We start from the raw sequence: 23348 nt of genomic DNA, 5'->3' as shown, positions 1-23348 counted from the left end.
TACTAATGCTTTTTGTAAAAGTATATAAATAGTACATAAAACTCTATATAAGTAAACATTATGAAATGTAGGAAATAATTACAATATATTTACTCCTTTTTGGTATATAGAAATTGATCTGTTCTCACATATTTAAATACTGGATTCAAGTACTCCACAGAAAACTATTTTGTTTTTAAATACTTGAAAACTTTGTTTGCGGATATACATGCGTACCAGGTTATCAAAAATGTAAATGCCCGAGTAACAAATGTCACTGTATTAAAATACTGTCTTTACAATCACCCTCCCCCTTAATAAAATAAAATAGCAGTTAAACACAACTGCACTTGGCATTGGTTTTAAGTTTGTATTGGTCTAAACAGTCTTAAGTAAGCTACAAAAAAAATGCAGCCCTTGTTTATTTACTGGTATATGAACAGTGTAAAATTATGGTCTCAAACAAGTTAACATTCATGTTTTCGTAGAGCTAATTAGTCTACAATGAATAAGACACGTAAAACATTTGTACAAAATGAAAATGGATAACTAACGAAGAAAGGTCAAACAAGGCCAAATACTGCACTTTATTTTCTCCTCTTGTGCTCTTCTGATTGCAGTTGTTTAAGAATATAAAGAATCACTTGGTAGCAGAAAATGTACTGTTCCTGAAGAATTAAAAAAAATATATATTAACAAATTTGGGTTCTGTAAAACATAGCCATTCATTGACAGTGCTTTAGGATGCTAAATGATGAACATAGAAATATAAGATGCAATGGGCAACCTCTCTCATAATGACTAGAATTACAAGCAAATATGAATACTTCTGCTGTGTTTAATTTAATGTAGAGCACACATTTTTATTGGATTTTTGGGCAGTCTAACCACCATAACATTTATAAATAAAGCTCTAAAAATTTACTTTGAGCAGTGGATCCCTACACTTTACTACTGACATACATCGACTAAGGATAAAGGATAGAGCCATGAAATTAAGAGCATTTTGGTACAGTATCTGTTTAGCAAAAAACAACAACATTTTCATTACGTTTAAAGAAACACTATAGGTTCTGGAACACAAACATGTATTCCTGACCCTGTAGTGTTAAAACCACCATCTAGCCACACCCTCCTTTCCTCCATAAATATAGTAAAATCTTACTTTTATTCAAGTCTGCAACTGCTGCCAGTGACTAAGTGCCCTTCGCCACTTGTGCCTGGAGGGGACTACTGGCTAGCCTCCTGCCTTCCGACTATGGCCCCTGTGCTGATAGCTGTATTTTGCCCTGCAGAAAGGTTCATTTGTGGATTTCTGCATATTTCTGACTTTCAGTATGTGAGTAGTGCTACCCCAGATAGCTATGCCATGGAGCCTATTCGTGTAACGAAAGACTATGGAAAAGACATTGGCTCCATGGCGATTGAATTGTATGTATGTGATCTGAGCGCCATTCAATAATAATGTGCACTCAGATCTAAGCTATTTGGGGATATGTTGCATGTATAGGTTTTTTACGTAGTAATTGTAACATTGTGTAATTTTATGTCTTTTTGTAACCATGTGGTTAAAGGACATGGCCTCTTGCCTCTGTCCTGTGAGATAATTTGATTACTTCCCAATTATCTCCAGGATAGAGAGGAGGGATTGTGATGTCACTGTGGGAGTGTTTTGTTTGTATTGTCTATGATTGGTTGTACTGAGTCCCACCCTGTGGAATGTCCCCTTGCATGGGGACTTGCATAAAAGCCAGTGTCTGGTCATTAAAATCAGATCATCTTGTACCTTTCTTGAAGCCTTGGATCATGTTTGGGTGAAGGGATACCTACACTCTGGGGATTGCTATAATCACTTACTCCCCAGAGTAAGCTCTTGCAATAGCTTGATTTGTTTCTGCTACGCTCTCTGGATTTAGGAGAGGTACTCAGTCGGAGTGCCAGCGTTCCGTCACACTGCCTATGCCCCTGAGCTGCCTGCTTTGCTGACATTATCAGAAGTGATTCTGTGAGCCAATCACAATGCTTTCCCATAGGCTTGCCTGAGACGGTCAAGGAGGCAGAGCCAGCACAAGTCAAACACAGCCCTGGTCAATCAGCATCTCCTCAGAGATAAATTTAATCAATGTCTTGATTAAAGTCCAAAAAAAGACGTGTGTGTGTGCTAACAGACTGATCTTTTTGCTATATTACCTCTGTCTGTATCATTCCATGCCTTTGAAGTCTCATTGTTCGCACCATGTCTGAGATGGCAAACTGTTAAAAGAAAGAAAAAAAATAGACAAACTGTATCAGTAAGGGCCTCGGCCTTAAAATCATTTTAAAATCAATTTATACTAGGCATAGTAGTCTCCAATAGTTAATATGCTAATTGTGAATGAGGTCTATGACTGCCATTGAAGTGGGAATGTCTATAATGGGTAAAGTGACTAAACAACTTTGGAGAAATACAGCATGAAGCATGTATTTATGTAGTACATACCGTCACTACATGGAGAAGCACTAAAGGACACATCACCTTATAAAATTGATGAGATGAAATAGGCTAATTTTAACCAATATTTTTAATTTGCTATCCCTCCCACTATCCTGTGTTGTTTAGTCACTTAGTTGGCTTTCAATTAATGACATGTAGGAGAGTGTCTACTTCCCTAATGCACCACATTTTGTGTTGCATGTCGCCAGATCTCATGTGAAAGAGTGAAGAATGAGATGCAGTTAATGACTATTTTAAATCTTATAAAATCCTTTGAGAGGCAGAATAATAAGCAAATATTAATTAAGTTAATGGCTTAAATTTTACAGGTTATTCATTAATCTGAGAATTAAGTCGAACTGACAAGAAAAGTGCATATTAGCCTAAGTAAAAAAACAATTCTCCAATAGGCAATTTTGGCCTGTGCAATTCTATTGTCAATTTACAATATTTCCAGTTTAGTGAGAAAACACAATGATTGATGTGTTGGTGTATTTTGAAAATACATGTATGACAGAGTATATTAAAACAGATCAAATGACATACATGGATCCTACATGATCTGACTTGGATCAGGCAAGTAGATTTACAATGTTCTCCTTTATAAACATAAGTTATCCTGGAAATGGCATTTACCTCTAGATCTTTACTGATCAGTCCTAGCATCACGTCGATGCATATAAGGGTGCCTGAACGGCCAATGCCTGCACTGCAGTGTGTAATGATGGGTCCTGACTTGTAGATATGTCTCATATAGGAAATAAAATTGAGCAGTTGGTTTGGATCTGTTGGCGTATCATGGTCTGGCCAAGCAGTGAAGTTCAAATGAGCAATGTGCCGTAGTTCACCAGTCTACATAGAAATAAAGAATGCACATAAAATGAATCAAAATAAATGGCATACTCTATCTGAATGCCATGCACTTTAAACATAAAATAAATGGGTATCCCCAGCAGGGCAAAACATAGGATACCATTCCAAACATCATATACTTTATATATATATATATATATATATATATATATATATTCTACATTTAGATACATTTGTGTACAGTTAGACCAATCATCATTTATGCAGTTTACAAAACTGAACATATGCAAGAAAGATGTACACTCTCTTCAAACAAAATAACTAGCAGGAAGAAACTCTTTCAGGTCGCTAATCCTAGACATATTGGGCATTTTAACAAACAGGACTATTTAGTTAATTTCTCATTTAAAAATGATATACCATTTATTTATATGGGTGAAAGTAAAAAGAAAGGGGAAATTGTGGTAGAATTAATTCATGGTAAAAATAGCAAAAAGCCATTGGTCAACCTTGTTGCATCTGAAAAAAAGCCATAGTGTCCTTAAGGTGATAAAGCAGGTCTTTTCCAATACAATCGTTTTTCAAATTATTGTATAAATTCTAGGGCCAACTTTTACTGATAGCCCATTGATATAAAGTCCAACACTTGACCATCTTTCCTTTTTTCTCACAAAGTAATATGTATAACACTTGCCTGCTAACAAACGCCCGCTATTAATTGAGCTATACAGCAGGGACAGCCAATTCATATTCTCCAATAAGGAAACAACACCAAGATTGAAGCTTGGATATATTAAGCAAACAATCAGATGTCTTGGTACAGACATTAAGGCATTCTGAGAAGTGAAGTTAACACCTTAGCCATAACTCCCTATTGTTTCATTTATTTTGTTAATGACCGAATTCAATGCTCTTTTCAATCTTTCACATGGTGTATTGTGGTGCAGTAAATACATTACTGGAACTGAATTGATCAACAGTAATATAGGCAAAATACTGTTACTAATAGCAAACCTATATAAAAAAAAAATAAAGTTTACATTTATTAATTTTGTTTATAAACAGGAAGAACATAATCAGGATATTAGGTATTTTTAAAGAATATTAAAACTAGTAAACGAAGAATAAAAATAGAAAATGCAACATATGAAAGAGAAAGAAAGGAAAAGTAGGAGTGAAGCGAGGAGGAAGATGATCGTAAGGGAGAGTGAGTTAGGAGTAGGAGGTAGAGGGAGAATGATGTATCTTTAAAAGAAATTTATGACTGAAGTTTGAAGAGTCCCTTTAAGGTATCGAGTGAGTAGTACAGGAAAAACATGCAGGGGTCCAGTTCAACAGTTTTATGGAGAACTGTTCAAATGGTGATCACCCTAGGACATTGCCCCCACATGTGATAAAAGGTACCATTGGACTTGCAATTTCTCCAACATTAGTTCATTGTGGAAACACCCATCCTGTACAGTTTTGCAGGGTATTGCACCAATGGAAAAGCAGTTTGTAACATTGGGATTGTAGACCTACACAAATAAAAAATAAATAGTTGGTAGCTTTGTAGCTTTCCTCCTGATTAGATCTCTCTATTGACCTGCATATATCCCTTTCCCAAATCACAATTTGACCTGAGTTTTTCAGGGTAGTCAATGGGAAAACAGTATTATATAGAAGTAAGAAATACAATTTAGGATTTCCGTTTTCAAAGATACAAATTCAAAAAACTTTAAAGATTAAGTGCTTCTTGGCATATGTTTAATTGAAAGTTGAAAAAAAAGCAGGTATGGACAACTGAGCCCTCTCGTTCAACTAATCCAGACACTCCTTCATTGTATAAATCTTTCTATCTCTGTAAATCCTCATCTTCTACATTATTAAACGGTTTGGGAATTTTTTTTTTTTTTACTTTTATTAAGCAGTTGCACAATCGAGTTAGCCAATTTATATTATATGCTTTCGTGTTTGTGCTCATCCCTTTGTTTCAATATAACTCACTGAGGCAATGAGTTAACTAGAAGTGGTGTGGCCAATAAGCTGGTGACCACGACCAACAACCAGAAAGCCCACTCTCCACTATTACCTGACAAAAGGAACATTCACAACAGATGGCTAGCTTTACAATATCACACTATTTCTCACCTGAATATCTTGTAACTCTATAACCCTTAATAAAAAACTTTCCAACTGCTGCATTTTCACCAGACTAATCTGAAGTCTATTAGAGAGTCTCTGGGGTCGGCCAGGATCATCAGGCCAGTACCGCTGACATTTTATCTTCCCTCCTTCAATCTCCTGGGTCATCATGGCAATAACTGTAGAATTTTGTTCCCACACCATCTGCCAAAAGTCTGACACAGTACTGGGAAGAGGTCCTTGGCATGCTATGTAAACATATTCCTCGTTGCCAACTGGCATCTTGATGAAACTTGCATTGATGTATCCATCTTCTGGTCCCACAGGTACTCTTGTGGCATCATCTAAAACAACACAGTGAAAATTAACAAAACCATGAATCACTGTCAGCAGTTAGTTTAATCAACACGTATATATTATTCAAACATTATCTGAGTGACTTACAAGGAAGTATGTTCTTGTAGCGGTTTTTCTTTTTGTTTTCTACAGTTTGTCCAATGAGGCACTGATCCAAAGGCTTTAAATCCTGGAGATCCTACAATACACAAATCATAAAAAAAAAAAATGGGATTCAGAAAACTATTACCACACTGAAGCAATGACATCATTAGTCCAAGATCCAAAAGGCAGCAGCTAAGTTGAAGCACATGAAAACCCAACTTACTGTATGATGCTATAATAATGTCTCAGTGTTTAGAGGACATGCATTTAAGAATGGATTCCAGTAAGCAATATTTCAAAAGCTTTTAGCCATGGTTTTAGGTGACTGGAAGTTGGGTCAGTTAAGGTGCTTTGAAATAAGGGACACAAATGCAACGATTGCCAAATTGATAGTTTTAAGGAACCAACGAACATAAAACAAAACTCAGGTAAAGCGAATATTAAAGAAACCCTAGCTCTAGCGCTCATGTTTTCGGATTATGTCTCCAGAACACATTGATGGTACTATTTTTCCATAATTCATCATGTAATATAAGTTTTGTAGAGTTACCTCAAACTCCTTCAATGGTATTCCTTGCTCAAGCATGCCCCGAATCAGACGTATAATTAGCTTTAACTTGGATCCGCTGTACCTGCCAGACGGAAGTACTTCCACATGCGGGAGGGAGGAAAGCTGTTCGTTTGTCACACTGAAACAATCTGATAGAAAAAGAAATATCGGTATTTAAAATACTTCAACAAAAACACTGACTGTTAGGTTAATATGTTAAATGCAGACGTGGAATTTTGACTTTTTGTGTTCTTATGGTTGTCTTTACTTTGCTAGGAGACAATCTAAGATCAAAACACAATTTCGGTCAAAGTTACACAAATACAGATAATGCCTTGAATCTTGTAAATGATCTCCTCACTGGAAGCAGTTATTCTGGCACTGGGAGAGTATTGGAAGAATTGTATTCTAGAACAAGCTTGGTATAATTCATATAATTTAGAACATTTAAGGAATCTCATTGCCATTGACTGTCTTCACATATTTAAATAATATTCCATTGGGTTTAGTGTGTATGAAAATTGTACCAGTATTTACTAATGTGAATAATTGAAAGAAAGGTTTCTGTATTTTTATTCAGGATGCCTGGTAATAATGGAAAACACAGGGTTTAACCTATCAAGGTTTACATACTTCCAAAACAGAAGGTATTCGTAAAATCCATAAAATCCGTAAAATCCAATATATGCTATATAAAATAATATAGTGTCATTCGGGGCAGGCCTGACTGCAGATTTTTGACAACTTTGTGGATTGATGTACACAGATGCACCCACTGGCAGAAATGATTTGTTCACATGAAGAACACAAGCCTTACAGGGATTCTCCAGTGCCAGGAAAACAGTTTATAAAAACTGCAATAATTACACTTGCAGGGTTAAGGGTTAAGGATGGGAGTTGGCACTCAGACCACTTCAATTTTAATGTTACCTGTAAGCTCTTGGGATGATGACTTTGTTGATAGATCTTCATTTTCCCAGGTTATTTCATCTTCATCTAATTGTGCAATGTGAGATTTTGATGGTAATCTAGGAAAACAATTAAATAAAGGCTCAACTATAACAAGATAATAATACGCTGTCACTCATAACGAAATATTCCTCTGCATGTAAACAGCAGCAAAACCAATACTACATGTTTCATATGTGCTGATGCCTTCAACAACATCACACAAATCTATTTGGACAGAATTTTAGAGTTGCAGGGAATTTTCACTTGCTGGTTTTTGTATTAAGTAGTATATTGTGTTATTTTACATGTTTTGTGTACCGGTAACTATTTTTACTTGTGATTTTACCTCTGCACTATTGTGGGAGAATATATATATATATTAGAGAATTACTTGAAAGGCATACTCACTAGTATGAATAACTCTGCACTGACACTAGTTTTAATTAATACAAAAATAGTATAAACATATATAACCCCATACCTTTGATTATTTTCCTTAATGCTGTAAGATCCAATTCCATTTACTTTGGTTGGCTAAATAAACAAACACAAGACAACAAAACAATAAAATGAGCAAATGCAAGATTTTTAATGCATGGTTTGGTGATATGTGCAGTGCTTAAAGCAACAGTGTAGTGCTATGAATTCCTGACACTATAATACTAATGTGGCTTTTTAGGTGACCAGCCCCTGGTCTGGTTGCATTGCCTGCCTCATGAGTTTAGCTTCACCAAGCTAAACAAACGAGGAAGTAACAGGACCGGTTGTCTAATTGATAGCCAAGGAGGGTGCAAGAAGGTCCTTTTCTAAAATGGTCAATTTCTTTTGAAACCTGCACATTTTGTAAAATGAAGATAGGACACACTCTTGACATATAAGCACTTCAACAAGCTAGTGTGCTTTACTTTACTTTAAGCACTTTGCAATTGAGTTCAAGAGTAAACTCAGTGACCCTATACTGGAGTCGCTTACCATGGAAAAATTTGCATATTTACATATTTGTATTCAGTGATATACAGATTTTGGCCAGTGTTTGTGACCAAGTGGCTACTAAAAAAGAATGGACATACCCCATTTGCAATACCTTGGGTTGTCTACTTTTGCAAATGGTATGCTATCATGGGGGTAATTTTCATTCCTGGACTACCATATGGTCTCAAAGGCAACGTAATTCATCTGGTGAATTTCAATGTGAAAAAACTGAAACACAAGCCTTATATTTGACTCTAACTTTTAAAAAAAAAACAACAACCATAAAACCATACAATAATAGAAAAAAACAGTAATTTGTAAAAGCACATTAACGATATTTGTGTTACCTCAGGAGAGTCATCAGGTAATGACGAGCCGTCACAGTCTGTGTCCTCTGCTTTCTCAAATGACAATTCATGATTTGTCCCCTCTATATCAAAGATACATAGTAACATTTTATACATAGTAAATGTTTGGTATAATCCTTCAACCTGATTTCCACCGCAGAATTATCTTTATGTAATGCCACGACATCACTGGTAATGAACTCCTTCTGAGATCTATCAATTTTGCCTTTAACTTAAATGGACACTTTAATCACCAGAACTACTACAGCTTATTGAATTTGTTCTGGTGAGTAGAATCATTCCCTTCAGGCTTTTTGCAGTAAACACTGTCTTTTCAGAGAAAATGCAGTGTTTACATTACAGCTCACTGGCCACTCCCCATATGGCTACTTGATGTGCTTCCTGGGGCAGTGCTGCACAGTGTGACACTGAACTTTTCTCATAGAGATGCCTTGATTAAATTAATCTCTATGAGGAGATGCTGGTTGACCAGGACTGTGTTCGATTTGTGCTGGAAGTGCCCCTGATCTGCCTTATTGACAATATCAGCCAATCCAATGTTTTCCTGATGATGTTAGCCAAGGAGGCAGATCAGGGGCAGAGCAAGCAGCAGCAGCAAACTGGAGTAAAGTAAGATTTTACTTTATTTAGGGGGCAGGATGTGTATAAGCAAGAAACCATTTTTGTGACTTAACTGGTTTTGGTTAATAAAATATATAATTGTATTATAATGTAGTTGTCCTGGTGAGTATAATCATTCTCTGCAGGCATTTTCATGTAAACACTGTCTTTTCAGAGAAAAGGCAGTGTTTACATTGCCCCCTAGGGATACCTCCACTGGCCACTCCTCGGATGGCCAGTAGGGGTGCTTTCTAGGACAGTTCTGCCTCTCTATGAGGAGGTGCTGATTGGCCAAGCTGGTGTTTGGCCCCTCCCTGTCTCTGTGCCGATTTCCTATGGGAAAGCACTGGATTGGCTGAAATCATAAATTCTGATGATGTCAGCAAGGAAGTGGATCAGGGTGGGAAACAGGGTAAGTTATATTACCTTTTAAGGGGGACAAACAAGCTAAATGGTTGTTTTAACACTATGGGGTATACATGTTTGTGTTTCTGACCCTATAGTGTTCATTTAAGTCTGACTTTGATAGAAGCGTTTATGATGGTTCCAACATACAATGTAGTATTTTAAATTATTCAGGGTGAATTACAGATGACTGTAGGGAGAATCTGTTTAGCACAGTATTTAAAATTCCACTGTGACAGAAAGGTGCACAACAGGTCAGCACATGCGTGCTCTGCAAATTAGACTTGACAAATATGACACGGAAAATAAATTACACACACAGATTTATAGTTCACATAACTTCTAAGAGTTGGCGCGGGAGTTTTTTTTTTTCATGATTAAGTATATATTAAAATACAAGCAATTTCATTAATCAGTGTTGCATAGGAATGTTAGCTCAATAAAAAAAAGAAGAAAAAAAAGATGTTGGTGCATGCTGCAATATTCTTGCTATTTTGGCCTTCGCTCACAGCATTTTGTTGACATTGCTTAAGCGTAGTGGGTCTCGCATTTTACAGAAGCTGGAGGTGGATGGGAACTACTGTATGCAGTCATTAAGGAAGGCATCCTCTAACACCAATAATGCTATAGTCTAAAGTTCCCATAATGTATTAATTCATGGCAAGCAAAGCACCAGTGGTTTTGACGAACATGTATAATAAAATATATTAAAAATAAAAATAAACTTACAATACAATTGGTCCATAAATCAATGGAACACAATGATTTATGTGTAGAAGGAAAATAATAAACAAAAATTCCATTGTACAGTTTGTTAAGTGACAGTGCACCTTGCAGGGTTATCATAGCCAATCAAAAATTACTTAAATGAACTCTATAATGTTTGGAATACATATGTGTATTCCTAACACTATAGTACAATGAGTGACAGCGACTAGACACATTTAAGCACTGTAATGCAATTATTGCTGCTCCTGCAGAATATTTTCACTTGCACGGTTAAAACTGGGGAAACATGGTAATCAGACCACTTAAGATTAAATAGTCTGGGTGCCTATAGTGTGCAGTTTTATGGCATATCACACTTCACTTACTACTGGCCATTGTACCTGACATGTGTTCCTCTAAAAGTGCATTCTGTCTTTTGAGTTGTAACAAGTTTTGCGTTTCTTCATGGACAACATCAAGCAGAGACTGGATGACATCCTCATCATCTTCACAATCCTCATCATTTTGATTGTTTTCATTTTGAATCTCAGGATCTTTAGGAAATATCAATGTTAAATAATGGTTTGTGGAATCGATTACATTAAGCTGAGCATTTCAGCAACATTACGAATACAGACTTTGTAATCTTCAAGCAAAACTGGTATTTTCCACTACACTGCAGGCTAATGTGCACTACCAACACAAAGACAAACATATTTTAAATAAATAAATGCAGTGATTAGAACTGTACCTGCTATATGTTGTAATGAAATGAATTAGTCTAGACTACATTGCTTTGTAATAGTCACAGGCACGTTCTTATCACTAGAACAATACATCCCCATGGCATGTTTGGAGCAATGTATACATAGATAGAATAAACTTCACCTCCCATATAGACACATAGAATGTGACGGCAGATAAGAACCATTCGGCCCATCTAGTCTGCCCAATTTTCTAAATACTTTCATTAGTCCCTGGCCTTATCTTATAGTTAGGATAGCCTTATGCCTATCCCACGCATGCTTAAACTCCTTTACTGTGTTAACCTTTACCACTTCAGCTGGAAGGCTATTCCATGCATCCACTACCCTCTCAGTAAAATAATACTTCCTGATATTATTTTTAAACATTTGCCTCTCTAATTTAAGACTGTGTCTTCTTGTTGTGGTAGTTTTTCTTCTTTTAAATACAGTCTCTGCCTTTATTGTGTTGATTCCCTTTATGTATTTAAATGCTTCTATCATATAGTAGCACTTCTCTGAACTCTCTCTAAAGCAATGTTTCCCAATTGGTGTTCCGCAAAATAAAATAAAATGGCCGAGGGCGGCAAGGGAGCAGTGGGCAGTGATCAATGGACCCCAGGGACCGCACGCTCAACCCAGCAGCCCCACTGGACCAGTGGGACATAGAGACTCCATGCCAGCACTCCCAAAATTATAAATTGTATGTGTGTCTGTTAGGGAGTTTGTATGTCAGTCAAATAGTATATGTGTGTTTGTCAGTGAGAGTGTATGTGTGTCTGTCACAGAGTGTGTGTCTGCCAGAGTATGGGTTTGTCAGTGAAAGTGTATGTGTGACAAGGTTTGTTTGTGTGTCACTGTGTGTAAGTGTGTATGTCAGTATGTGTGTGTATCAGTGTGTTTTTATGTGCCTGTGTGTGTATGCATGTCAGTGTGTGTATGTGTCAATGTGTGCACCTGTGGGTGCAAGGTGTGTGAGTCAGATACACACACACACACACACACACACAAACACACACACTTTGAAACATAGATACACACAGGTACATACACACTGTGTGTCAAGGTGTGTGTATCTGTGTGCCACTATGTGTGTGTACATGTGTGTCAGATTCACACACACACTGGCACATACAAATACAGACACACACACTTTGACACACAGATACACACTGTGTGCCATTATGTGTATTTATCTGTGTGTGTCGGGTACATACACACACACAGATAAACTTTGACACAAAGATACACACAGATAGACACACCTTGACACACAGACATACACTGAGGGAAGGTGGGGAGGGGGTTCCACGGGAAAAAATTGGGAACCCCTGCTCTAAAGTATCAATATCCTTCTGGAGATACGGTCTTCAGTACTGCGTGAAATACTCCAAGTGAGGTCTCACCAGTGTTATGTATAATGGCATGAGCCCTTCCCTCTTTCTACAGCTAATCTCAAACATTCTGCTAGCATTTTCTGCTGCTCTATTACATTGTCTGCCTACAACTAAGTCATCTGAAATAATTAACCCTAAATCCCTTTCCTCAGATGTTGAGGTTAGGACTTAAATATTCTGTACTCGACCCTTGGGTTTTAAAATTCAAGATGCATTTTCTTGAACTTATACACATTAATGCTAATATCACTTCTGTTTACCACAATAAACAAGTGCATAGCTTATATCAGGGCTTGACCAATTTGTTTGGAATCTAGGAGTCAGCTAAAAAAGTTAGGAGCCAGGTTAAATGTTTTAAAAGGGGCACTATAGTCACCAGAACCACTACAGCTTAATGTGCCTATAGCCTGTCCCTGTGGCCTTTTCAATGTAAACGCTGCATTTTCAGAGAAAAAGGCAGTGTTTACATTGCTGCCTACTAAGACCTCTAGTGGCTGTCATTCAGACGGCCACTAGAGAGTCCTGTGTCAGTGCTCTGCATGGACGCGCTGAATGTTACTCATACAGAACACGCGCTATATCCTCCTAATGCTTTCCTATGGGAAAGCATTGGCTTCGCCGAGATCAAAAAGATTGATGAACTCGGCAATGGAGACGGGACAAGCCACGCCAAAACTGCACATCGTGGGGAAAAAAGGGTGGTAAAAGCACCAATCGTGATCGCAGGTACCTAAACAGACACACACTCTGACAGACATACATGCACACACTACAGAGGCACACACACACGCTGACAGAGGCATAGGCGCACACACACTGACAGAGGCATAGGCGCACACACACTGACAGAGGCATAGGCGCACACACACTGACAGAGGCATAGGCGCACACACACTGACAGAGGCATAGGCGCACACACACTGACAGAGGCATAGGCGCACACACACTGACAGAGACATAGGCGCACACACACTGACAGAGGCATAGGCACACACACGTACACTGACAGGGGCATACACACACACACACCCAGACAGAGGCATAGGCACACACACATACACTGACAGGGGCATATACATACACACAATGACAGAAGCATAGGCACACACACATACACTGACAGGGGCATATACATACATACACACACACACTGACAGAGGCATAGGCACACACACTGACAGGGGCGCGCACACACACACTGACAGAAGCATAGGTACACACACACACACACACACACTGACAGGTGCACACACACACTGACAGGTGCATACACACATTGACAGGGGCATAGGCACACACTGACAGAGGCATAGGCGCACAAACACACACACACACTGACAGGGGCATAGGCACACACACACACTGACAGGGGCATAGGCACACACATTGACATACACTTTCTCAAATACAAATTTATTTTTTTTTTTATCCACCCAGCCTCCCTACCTTTTGGTAGTGCTGAGTGGATGTTCCCTGGGGTCTAGTGGGGCTGCTCTCTCTTCCTGTGTGAGAGAGAACAGTAATCTACCATGCAGCTCCTCTCTGCTCCCTGTGATGCCGGGGCCGGAATGACGTCATATTCCGGCTCTCGGCATCATTAAACAGCGCCAGGGAGCAGAGAGGAGCCACTGGAAGATCACTGCTCCCTCGCACGCTGCCCCAGCCGACCACCTGGATGCTCCACTCAGCCGGCCTCCTCCATGAAGCCTAGGACGGCCAGCCACAACTCTCTTAGCTGGCCTTCATGGAGGCGGCCGGCTGCAACTCTCACGTTGTAGCCGGCCACCACCATGAAGCTCAGGGCAGCCGGCTACAACACTCTTAGCTGGCCGCCTCCATGCTCCCGCGGGTGGACGGTCGGCTCCATTATTTGCTTATTTAGATAATAAGTTGACAAATCCCATATTTTTAGTCGCCATGGCGACCTGGCGCCTGGGATTTGTCGAGCCCTGGCTTATATTAATATAGTTTGTCTCAATTGAATTGTTATAGTTATTGATTTTTCAAATCCAGACACAGAACATCTCACCCTCCTCAGCCAAGAGAGGACTAGTCAGATGCAAGATGGGCCAATGCCTGTTTAGTTGTTCAACTTGACATGCACGTTATGTAATGAATTTTGACATTATGCAATTCACATCACTTGCATGGCTGAAATGCTTGCACGTGATGCTAATTATTACAAATCAGGATAAGTGCAGGGTGATTGCACACACAATCATTTAAAGCACTTCACAGCAAACAATGGCAGTGTAAAACCTACATGGTACTGTATAAACATAGAAAACCATCATAGTGTAAAATGTATAAAAACTTTGAAATAAAATAATTTGGAAAACTCACAACTTTAAGAGCCTTAATGTATTTTTTGTCTAATTATGGCAAATACCTATATAGGCACTGACATTTCTGCAGGGACTGTTTCCCAGATCAACACACGGATGCCAGCCCATCTAACAGTTCTCCATACTATACGTCACATTTATTAAACTCCCACTTACCTAAAATTCCATTACAAGTTTTCATTTTCGATGTACTCTCTCTTGGCATTGCTTCTCGTGCTACCTCGATCTGAACAGATCCTTTTACATTCCGAAGACTTGACACTGCTTTAGCATGTGTGGCACCGATCATACTTTCACCATTTACCTAAAAATAAGGACAAATGTAAATATTGTACATTGCAGGCGCGAAGTTCATATTTATTTTAATAATAAAAAATATTTTACTGCAGTAGGATTAAAAAGAAAAAATCTGTATTAAACTTTACCATAAAAATAATGGGAGTATATATACATTATATTAATATTAAAGAGGTTCTCCCTCGAGAATGGGAGTGTATATACACTATATTCATTTTAAGGCGGTTCTACCGAGAGAAGTCTCTAAAGGTTTATCCCCATCCTACATCGATATATGGTATCTGCTGTTTCAATCTATGCTTTTGTCCCTATTTTTGTATTTACAATTGTTTTAACTACCTCGGTCTGTGACATATTCTGTATAAGCTACTCATTAGCAATGCTTCCTATAAGGTGTGTGCCCTCACGCCTGTTTTGCCTGCAGCGCATATAACAAAATGATGTACACACACAGGCTTTGGGCCTTGGATAATTTTGAAGCAGGGCATGAGCTCTCTCAAGTGCGCCACCTTCCCGTGAGATGTCAATATATCTTGCAGGAGCGTGGACAAGAATCAGATAGGCATAAAGTGCATGTGAGGGAGCACAGTGCAGATTAATGAAGTAATGCAGGCAAAGTGAAGTAAATGTTGGAAATGTGGCTTGAATGTATAATAAAAAGTGAGCAATGTGGCATCGATGTGGGACTAACTGAAATATATGTGGCATGTGATTGAAATGTAGGCAAATGTGGGAATAATAATATAGCTTGCAATCATATTTGTATTATATTAAAACATGACAATACACTTTTATAAGCCATGAGAGAATGTCCATGACAAAATTATCTCAAAACAATTTAAGTTGTACATTTGCACAAACATTCAGTATGCGCATACATTTGTAACAAGAACAAAAGTTTCCACAACAAAATATTTATGTGCACATCACTAGAGCTGCTTCCTGGGTCCACACACTACATGGAGGCGCTAAACATTCCCCATTAAAACAATGCATTTCTATGAGGAGATGCTGATTCGCATGCGCATTAGCCTCACAATGCTTTCCTATGGGAAAGAAGTGGATTGCCTGAGATCATCAAGTTTGATGATCTCAGCCAAGAGAGCGGAGCGTGGGCAGAGCCAGGGCTAACGGACTCAGGTAGCGCTGGAAAAAAGGTGAGTTTTTACTCTATTTAAGGAGGGAAAGAAGGGGCTGGGACCTAAATAGTGTTTTTGACATATAGGGTCAGGAATACATGTTTGTATTCCTGACCGTCTAGTGCAGGGGTTCTCAACCTTGTCCTCAAGGACCCCCTACCAGTCCAGGGTTTAGGGATTACCTGGGTGTGTCTAAAGTGTTTAGAAAAAGGGGAAAAAAACACCTTAGACTCTAAGGTGTTTTTTCTTTTTTTTTTTCTAAACACTTTAGACACACCCAGGTAATCCCTAAACCCTGGACTGGTAGGGGGTCCTTGAGGACAAGGTTGAGAACCCCTGGTCTAGTGTTTCTTTAGGATTCCTGAAATACTTGATTTGCCTCAAGTTTTATTATTTCTAAGCATAAAAAAAAATGTTTTTACATTATTTATATCCCAACCCTCTTGTGTTTGCCCAAATAAGTGAACATATGCATTTTCATTTGACATGCCATGTTTTAGAGACAGAACACAACATTTCAATTATCTGTAATATTAAAACATAGGTATAGGTACTTACATCAGGCAGTTGAACCAAATATCAATTTAATTTCAAGCAGAGAATAAATTGGGGAATTTGATTTCTTTCTTTATTTTATTTTTTTTAATACACACACCTAAGCCTCTGGCTTCAAAACCATTAGTATAACACTAGAATAGAAAATATCCTACTGGATATCAGGAATGGCACTTAAAAGGGAACATATCACAAAAATAAAAGCACAGTTTTGATGTTTTTAGTTAGTGATAATACAGTCGTGCTCAAAAGTTTGCGTACCCTGGCAGAAATTGTAATTTTTTTGATGATTTTAAAAATATGACTGATCATGCAATGTATTTTATTAAGGATAGTGATCATATGAAGCCATTTATGATGACATAGTTGTTTGGCTCCTTTTTAAATGAGAATAACAAATCACCCATTTGGCCCTGATCAAAAGTTTATATAGGCTTTTTAAATTGCAAGTAGTGTCTGTGTATAAATAGTCAACGGGATTGTTAGCTCTCATGTGGATGCACTGAGCAGGCTAGATACTGAGCCACGGGGAGCAGAAAAGAACTGTCAAAAGACCTGCGTAACAAGGTAATGGGACTTTATGAAGATGGAAAAGGATATAAAAAGATATTCACAGCCTTGAAAATGGCAGTCAGTACTGTTCAAACACTTACTAAGTGGAAAATTCTCTTGATACCAAGCCAAGGTAGACCAAGAAAGATTTCAGCCACAACTGCCAGAAGAATTGTTTGGGATATAAAGAAAAAACCCACAGGTAACCTCAGGAGAAATACAGGCTGCTCTCAAAAAAGACAGTGGTTTTTTTTCAAGGAGCATAAAATGACGATACTTGATAAACAAAATATGACAAAAATAAGCTGCATGGTCGAATTGCCAGAAAGAAGCCTTTTTACATTTTTTTTTACTGGAAAAAATAAAAAAATATATATTTTGCAAAACAGTTTACGGTGTATTATAAAAGCAAAATAAATGAATGAGATTGAAAAACCCAACTGCATAGTCAAACAACTGGCTGGATAGATACATTTACTACTTCACTTGATTGGGCTTTAGTTATGAACTAAACTAAGGCAACAAGAAAAGCTAGATACACAGACAATGTGTATACAGTGCACCAGGAGGACACACCAGGTATGTCCAAAGGCCTAACCCTATAACAAACTCTGAGTGAAACTCCAAACTAGGAGAAAGTATAGCCTGGTGATATAAAGATCAAAAAGTAAGTATGTTACCGTCTCCTACCCAGCATGAGCAGGGAGATCCCCAATAAAGGAACAAAAATAAATTATAAATAGAGTAGTATTTCGAATTGGCAACAAGGGGGAGTCTAAAAGAGGATTTACCTGTAATAGCCAGACATCACTCCGTACTTGATACTTTGTAAATAGTGTAAATTTCAGTCCTAACTTACACTGTGACCAAATCTTGGAGAATTGGCCTGTGATAATAGAGCCTCTTTTAGACGCCACCTTGTGGCCAATCTGAAGTACTACTCTACTTATAATAGATTTGTTGTTGTTGTTTCTGTATTGGGGATCTCCCTGCTCATGCTGGGTAGGAGACGGTAACATACTTACTTTTTGATCTTTATATCATCAGGCTGTACTTTGTCCTAGTTTGGAGAAAGCACCCTTTCATTTCACTTTTAGTTTTGAACTAATCCTGTACCAGGTGATTAGATAGATAGAATTTCTACAGTTGCAATATTGTGTGTGTGTCCCCACTTGGTGACATAAAAGGGGAGAGGAGGGCATCTTTCAGCTCACACAGGCGCTTTCTAAAGTTTTCCTAAAATAAGCCAAACGAGAAAGCTGAACTATATAGCCCACGATCCTGTGCTATGCAGGGTATATTAGATATTCTCAGCACTTGATTTAAAAAAAAAAAAATAATTTTATTTGCTATTTGTTGCAAATACTCTGCCTTTTGCATGGAAAAACTGCAGAATTGCAGCAAGCGACGGAACTTCCTAGGTGCATCCCAATGATGTTTTGCCTTTTTTGCACATTTCTAATTCATGATTTGCAATCCCTGTTCAAAAGGGTGTCTCAACATTAGTTTGCAGTATCCCTTTGATAATTCCACTTTTGAAATCTACAAAACACTGAAGGAGGAGGAAATTAAAAGAATAAAAAGAAGGTGGCTTAATAAATATTACCTGGAGCAATTTGTCTCCAACCTGTAAGCTCCCCTCTATGTCAGCTACACCCCCAGGACTGATGGATTTCACAAATACACCATATTCTCCTCCCACCAGGGAAAATCCCAACTCTCCAGAGACAGGCTTTTGCAAAACAGCCTGTACTACACCTGCCTTTAAGGGCACATAGAAAAAAAAATATTTAGAACACACATCAAAAATATTTAAACATGAAATTTGAAATAGGCACAACACCTTTCTACACACATTTTTTGATACATTAAATGGATTGTGTAAAACAGCATTACCCATACACTGTGCAATACAGCGTTACCTATAGATTGTGTAATAAAGTAATGACCGTTCTTGCTGAACTTCTAAACAGGTCTCAATTAAAGGACATGCAAGTCTATATTTTAACTTGTAATCATGTTATCTTTTATCAACAAAAAGGTAAAAGAAAAAAACTGGGCCTCAGCCTAGCATCCGTAGCCAAGCCCTTAAGCAGCAACACAAATAATTTAGAAGTTACACTTCCGCATTATATGTACTGACCCGTCTAGATTTGTTTAATTTCTGGAGAATATGAAAGTGTAATTTCCATCTTATCTGTATGGGTGAAGGAAGGCAAGGCAATGAGTGCCGGGGAAGTCATGCTATTTTGACAAATTGCTCCAAAATTGACAGTAAATGGGGATAGCGCCCACAGACTTAAAGCACCATAATGACTCTAGAATAAAACAGTATGCTGACAGAGGCAAGAAGTAATGGGTAACTGTAACATTAATAAAGTATGTGGTAAAGTGCAACAGATGAGAGCCAGAATTATTTACACGAATAACGTATATTTATGACAGAGGATTGGTACTTTATAATGAAGCCAAACAAAGCAATGTCTGGGTGGTAAAGAGTGGTGTCAAATTATTAACATCTGCTCCATTTTATCTGTATATTTTTTGCTCATCTAAATACATGATTGAGGATAATCCCTGATCATGATGGTTTTTCATCAGTGTCAAAGATCCATTTTTGGGATATCGTAGAAGGGCCTCATGAACATATAACTGGGATTTCTACAATATGACTGTTGCTGCCACGTTGCAGATAGTTACTTGACGTTGATGCAACATGGACTCAAGAACTTTCACTATATCTAGAGATAATATGAATCCAAGAACAAGTATGATCGCCTACAGAGTCAAGAATATGGTACAGTTTTTGCATAAATAAATACTGGCGCTGGAGAGAACAAGGTCATTACATAATTAACTAGGTCAGTAAAATTGATTTAAAAAAAATTATCAACAGAGATAAAGGAATGGAAAGAGGTGGAAAAGGGTGCTTGCATTAAAACATGTCATACAAAACAGTAAAATTACCTCTGGAGTATATACATCAGAGAGATCGTCTACATGCCTTACTCTTTCTCCACAAGGATAACCTAAACATAAAGGAGTCTTGTGAGACAATATATACAATTCCATATGCCACATGCATTTAGTGGCAACATAGTATACAATGCTGCGCAAAAGAGAGACCTCTGTACATTGATTTCACAATATGTAGATACAATTAGTTATGAATGCCCCTTCTCGTTCCCTCCGCTCTGCCCCTGACCTTCTCCTGTCCGCTGCTCACACCCGTACGACCAACTCATGCTTGCAGGACTTCTCGCGGGCCGCTCCCTTCCTTTGGAATAGCCTGCCAACCCCCATCAGACTCTCCCCTAGTTTTCAATCCTTTAAGAAAGCTTATGGCCTCTCAGAGTAACCTCTACCTTACATACCTGTCTCTTGCTCTCTCCTAAAGGGCAGCACTTTACTCTCTCCTCCAGCTCTGGTTCACTCCCACCTTATTTTATTGCTATTTCCTGTCCTAATGTGTTTTATACCCCACCTCCTATAGACTGTAAGCTTGTTTGAGCAGGGTCCACTTCAACCTATCGTTCCTGTAAGTTTTGTTGTAATTGTCCTATTTATAGTTAAATCCCCCCTCTCATAATATTGTACAGCGCTATAGAATCTGTTGGCGCTTTATAAATGGCGATAATAATAAAAAAAAAAAAATAGTCTAATTTGAATGTTCTAAATGCACTACATATTATTGTTAATAATGAATATTCTTACCATTCAATTTTGCAGATATTGGGCCTGAGCTCAAATTATCTTTGTTAATGGGAACAACAGGGTTTCCATCTCTGTGATAAAAAAAATAAAATTATATGTATATATACACACACACACACTTAAAGAACAGCACAACACTGCATGAATGTATATTTTAATGTTACATTTTTGTTTGTATGTATGTATTACAACCTTGTAATTGATAAAGAAAGGTAGAGTAAACAGATTTGTTCATTGAGATCAGCTGGGCCAATAGCATCTTGTAACTTAAAAAAATAATATATCAGTTTAGAGAAATCAGATGGTTCAAGTACACCCTTTAAAGGGACACTATATTCACCAAAACAACTACTGTATAGCTTAATGTAATTGTTCTGTTGAGTTTAATCATTCCCTTTAGAGAAAAGGCAGTGTTTACATTGCCCCCTAGGGATACCTCCAGTGACCACTCCTCAGATGGCTACTAGAGGTGCTTCCTGGGGCAGTGCTGCACAATGTGCAGCAGCAGCACTGCCATTCAGTCTCTCCACGCTCTGCATGGAGACACTAACTTTCCTCATAGAGATGCATTGATTCAATACACTTCTATGAGAAGGTGTTTAATTGGCCAAGCTGGCATTTGGCCCCATCCCGCCTCCTTGCCGATTTCAGCCAGTCCAATGCTTTCCCTTTGATTGGCTGAAATAATAGATGTTGATGATGTCAGTAAGGAGGTGGATCTGCGTGAGGTCAGTGCCGAAATAAGGTAAATCAAAAATTCTGATGAGGTCAGCAAGGAGGCAGATCTGTAGCGGGGCCAACGCCGGAATCAGTTATGTTTTATTATCTTTTAAAGGGGGAGGGGGGGGGGGGGGGGGGGGGGCAAGCGACATAAATGGTACTTTTAACACTACAGGGTCAGGAATACAGGTTTGTGTTCCTGACCCTATAGTGTTCGTTTAAAAATTATAAGCATGCCAACATGGCTTGCAAACGGCATTTAGATGGGCTTAACTAGAAAATGAAAAGTCCACACAAACAGAGCAAGAGTGAAAGTGTTGTCAATGGGAATCTATGATGGGAAGACTAATCTAGGACTGTAGATTTGCATATTGTATTAACTATTTCAATTTATGGATTAGTCCCCCCTTCTTATCTCTAACAATAGTAATGTAAGCGTAACCACTGTGGTTGGGAAATTTGATTGGCTGTAAAGGTATAATATGCAGGAAATTATTTTGAACAAATTCATTAGCAGGAATCAGCATGTTTTTTTTATGAAAGACAGATGATAGCTTTAATATAGTAAGGTAGGTATACCTGGTTGCTTTTAAAACAACAGAAGACAGAAGGGATTCCAGGGCACGCTCTGCTTCCTCTAGGGTCATGTTTAATGTGCTGTGTCCATTTATGTAGTGTAAGATATCAAGAGGTTTTAAACTTCCTTCTCGATCTGCTACAGAGCCTGGCTTTATAGCATCTATGTAAATGACCTGGGAAAGACTGTCGGGACCTCCTGATAAAGACAGACCTACATGAGAAACAAAAAAACATCAGATACTGGTGTTTGAGATTTAACTATGCAGAATTATTCTTTTTTTTTATCTGCTTAAGTCTTACCTAGGCCTCCCTTGTGGCATGTCAGTGTGATATCAGGCAAGAGTTGTGGTGGCACTTGAGGTTTGGGAATGTCAAGGACACGACCAAGCACAAGGCGTACAGTCTTTGGTGCTGCTCTCAATAAATTCACTGCTTCTGTGTGACTCATGTTAGTTACATCTACATCATTAACCTGCCATTAAGAGTGGTGTGAGATGAAAAAATATTAAAAATAAATAAAAATGAGGTAGTAAACAAGATGAGACACACACAAAGAATAATAGGGGAATAGTAAAGAGATATATTAACAATATTTAAATTTCAATAAAAATAGTATGAGACAAAATATAATGAGCTATTCATCACAGGTGATCATAAGATGAAACTAAAACTCAGAAAACTGGACATTACGTTTATCTAAGGTAAGTTTATCTTATCCGCTTCTATATAGCTCCTGGCATCTGAATCTCTTTCTTTCCCTTGAGAACTCTAGTTTTCATATAAGTAGTAGCGACTACTTTTCGTCATGTAGAGCTGTCATGTTGACAAAGTTTGACAATGGATGTTTTGGCAGCATTTAGGTTTCAGTTTCCAATCAAAGGTACCCATAATAATTCTCATTAAAATCAAACCCAAGGAAGGGC

The 23348-nt window shown here is 38.1% G+C and overlaps 1 protein-coding gene across 4 annotated transcripts in view; it reads right to left on the bottom strand.

Moving 5' to 3' along the window:
• Nucleotides 1-23348, bottom strand: part of PTPN13 (protein tyrosine phosphatase non-receptor type 13) — a 264870-nt gene continuing 241522 nt past the window's right edge. For 2 of the 4 annotated variants that reach the window (XM_063458775.1, XM_063458776.1), the window contains exons 35-50: nucleotides 22726-22897; nucleotides 22426-22636; nucleotides 21127-21197; nucleotides 20380-20441; nucleotides 19019-19174; nucleotides 15026-15173; nucleotides 10786-10938; nucleotides 8651-8733; nucleotides 7813-7865; nucleotides 7311-7408; nucleotides 6381-6529; nucleotides 5834-5924; nucleotides 5396-5733; nucleotides 3089-3304; nucleotides 2170-2232; nucleotides 1-647 (exon numbers count right to left, since the gene is read on the bottom strand). In XM_063458775.1, the coding sequence (XP_063314845.1) occupies nucleotides 567-647; nucleotides 2170-2232; nucleotides 3089-3304; nucleotides 5396-5733; nucleotides 5834-5924; nucleotides 6381-6529; nucleotides 7311-7408; nucleotides 7813-7865; nucleotides 8651-8733; nucleotides 10786-10938; nucleotides 15026-15173; nucleotides 19019-19174; nucleotides 20380-20441; nucleotides 21127-21197; nucleotides 22426-22636; nucleotides 22726-22897 (2145 nt within the window). In that variant the 3' untranslated portion in view covers nucleotides 1-566. The remainder of the gene's footprint in view (nucleotides 648-2169; nucleotides 2233-3088; nucleotides 3305-5395; nucleotides 5734-5833; nucleotides 5925-6380; nucleotides 6530-7310; nucleotides 7409-7812; nucleotides 7866-8650; nucleotides 8734-10785; nucleotides 10939-15025; nucleotides 15174-19018; nucleotides 19175-20379; nucleotides 20442-21126; nucleotides 21198-22425; nucleotides 22637-22725; nucleotides 22898-23348) is intronic. The other 2 variants (XM_063458777.1, XM_063458779.1) reach the window with 1 other exon arrangement.

This window comes from Pelobates fuscus, chromosome 6 (genome assembly GCF_036172605.1).
Source record: "Pelobates fuscus isolate aPelFus1 chromosome 6, aPelFus1.pri, whole genome shotgun sequence".
NCBI classification, from domain to species: domain Eukaryota; kingdom Metazoa; phylum Chordata; class Amphibia; order Anura; family Pelobatidae; genus Pelobates; species Pelobates fuscus.
Note: the sequence above shows the minus strand (reverse complement) of the source record. Positions and strands in the feature narration are given on the sequence as shown.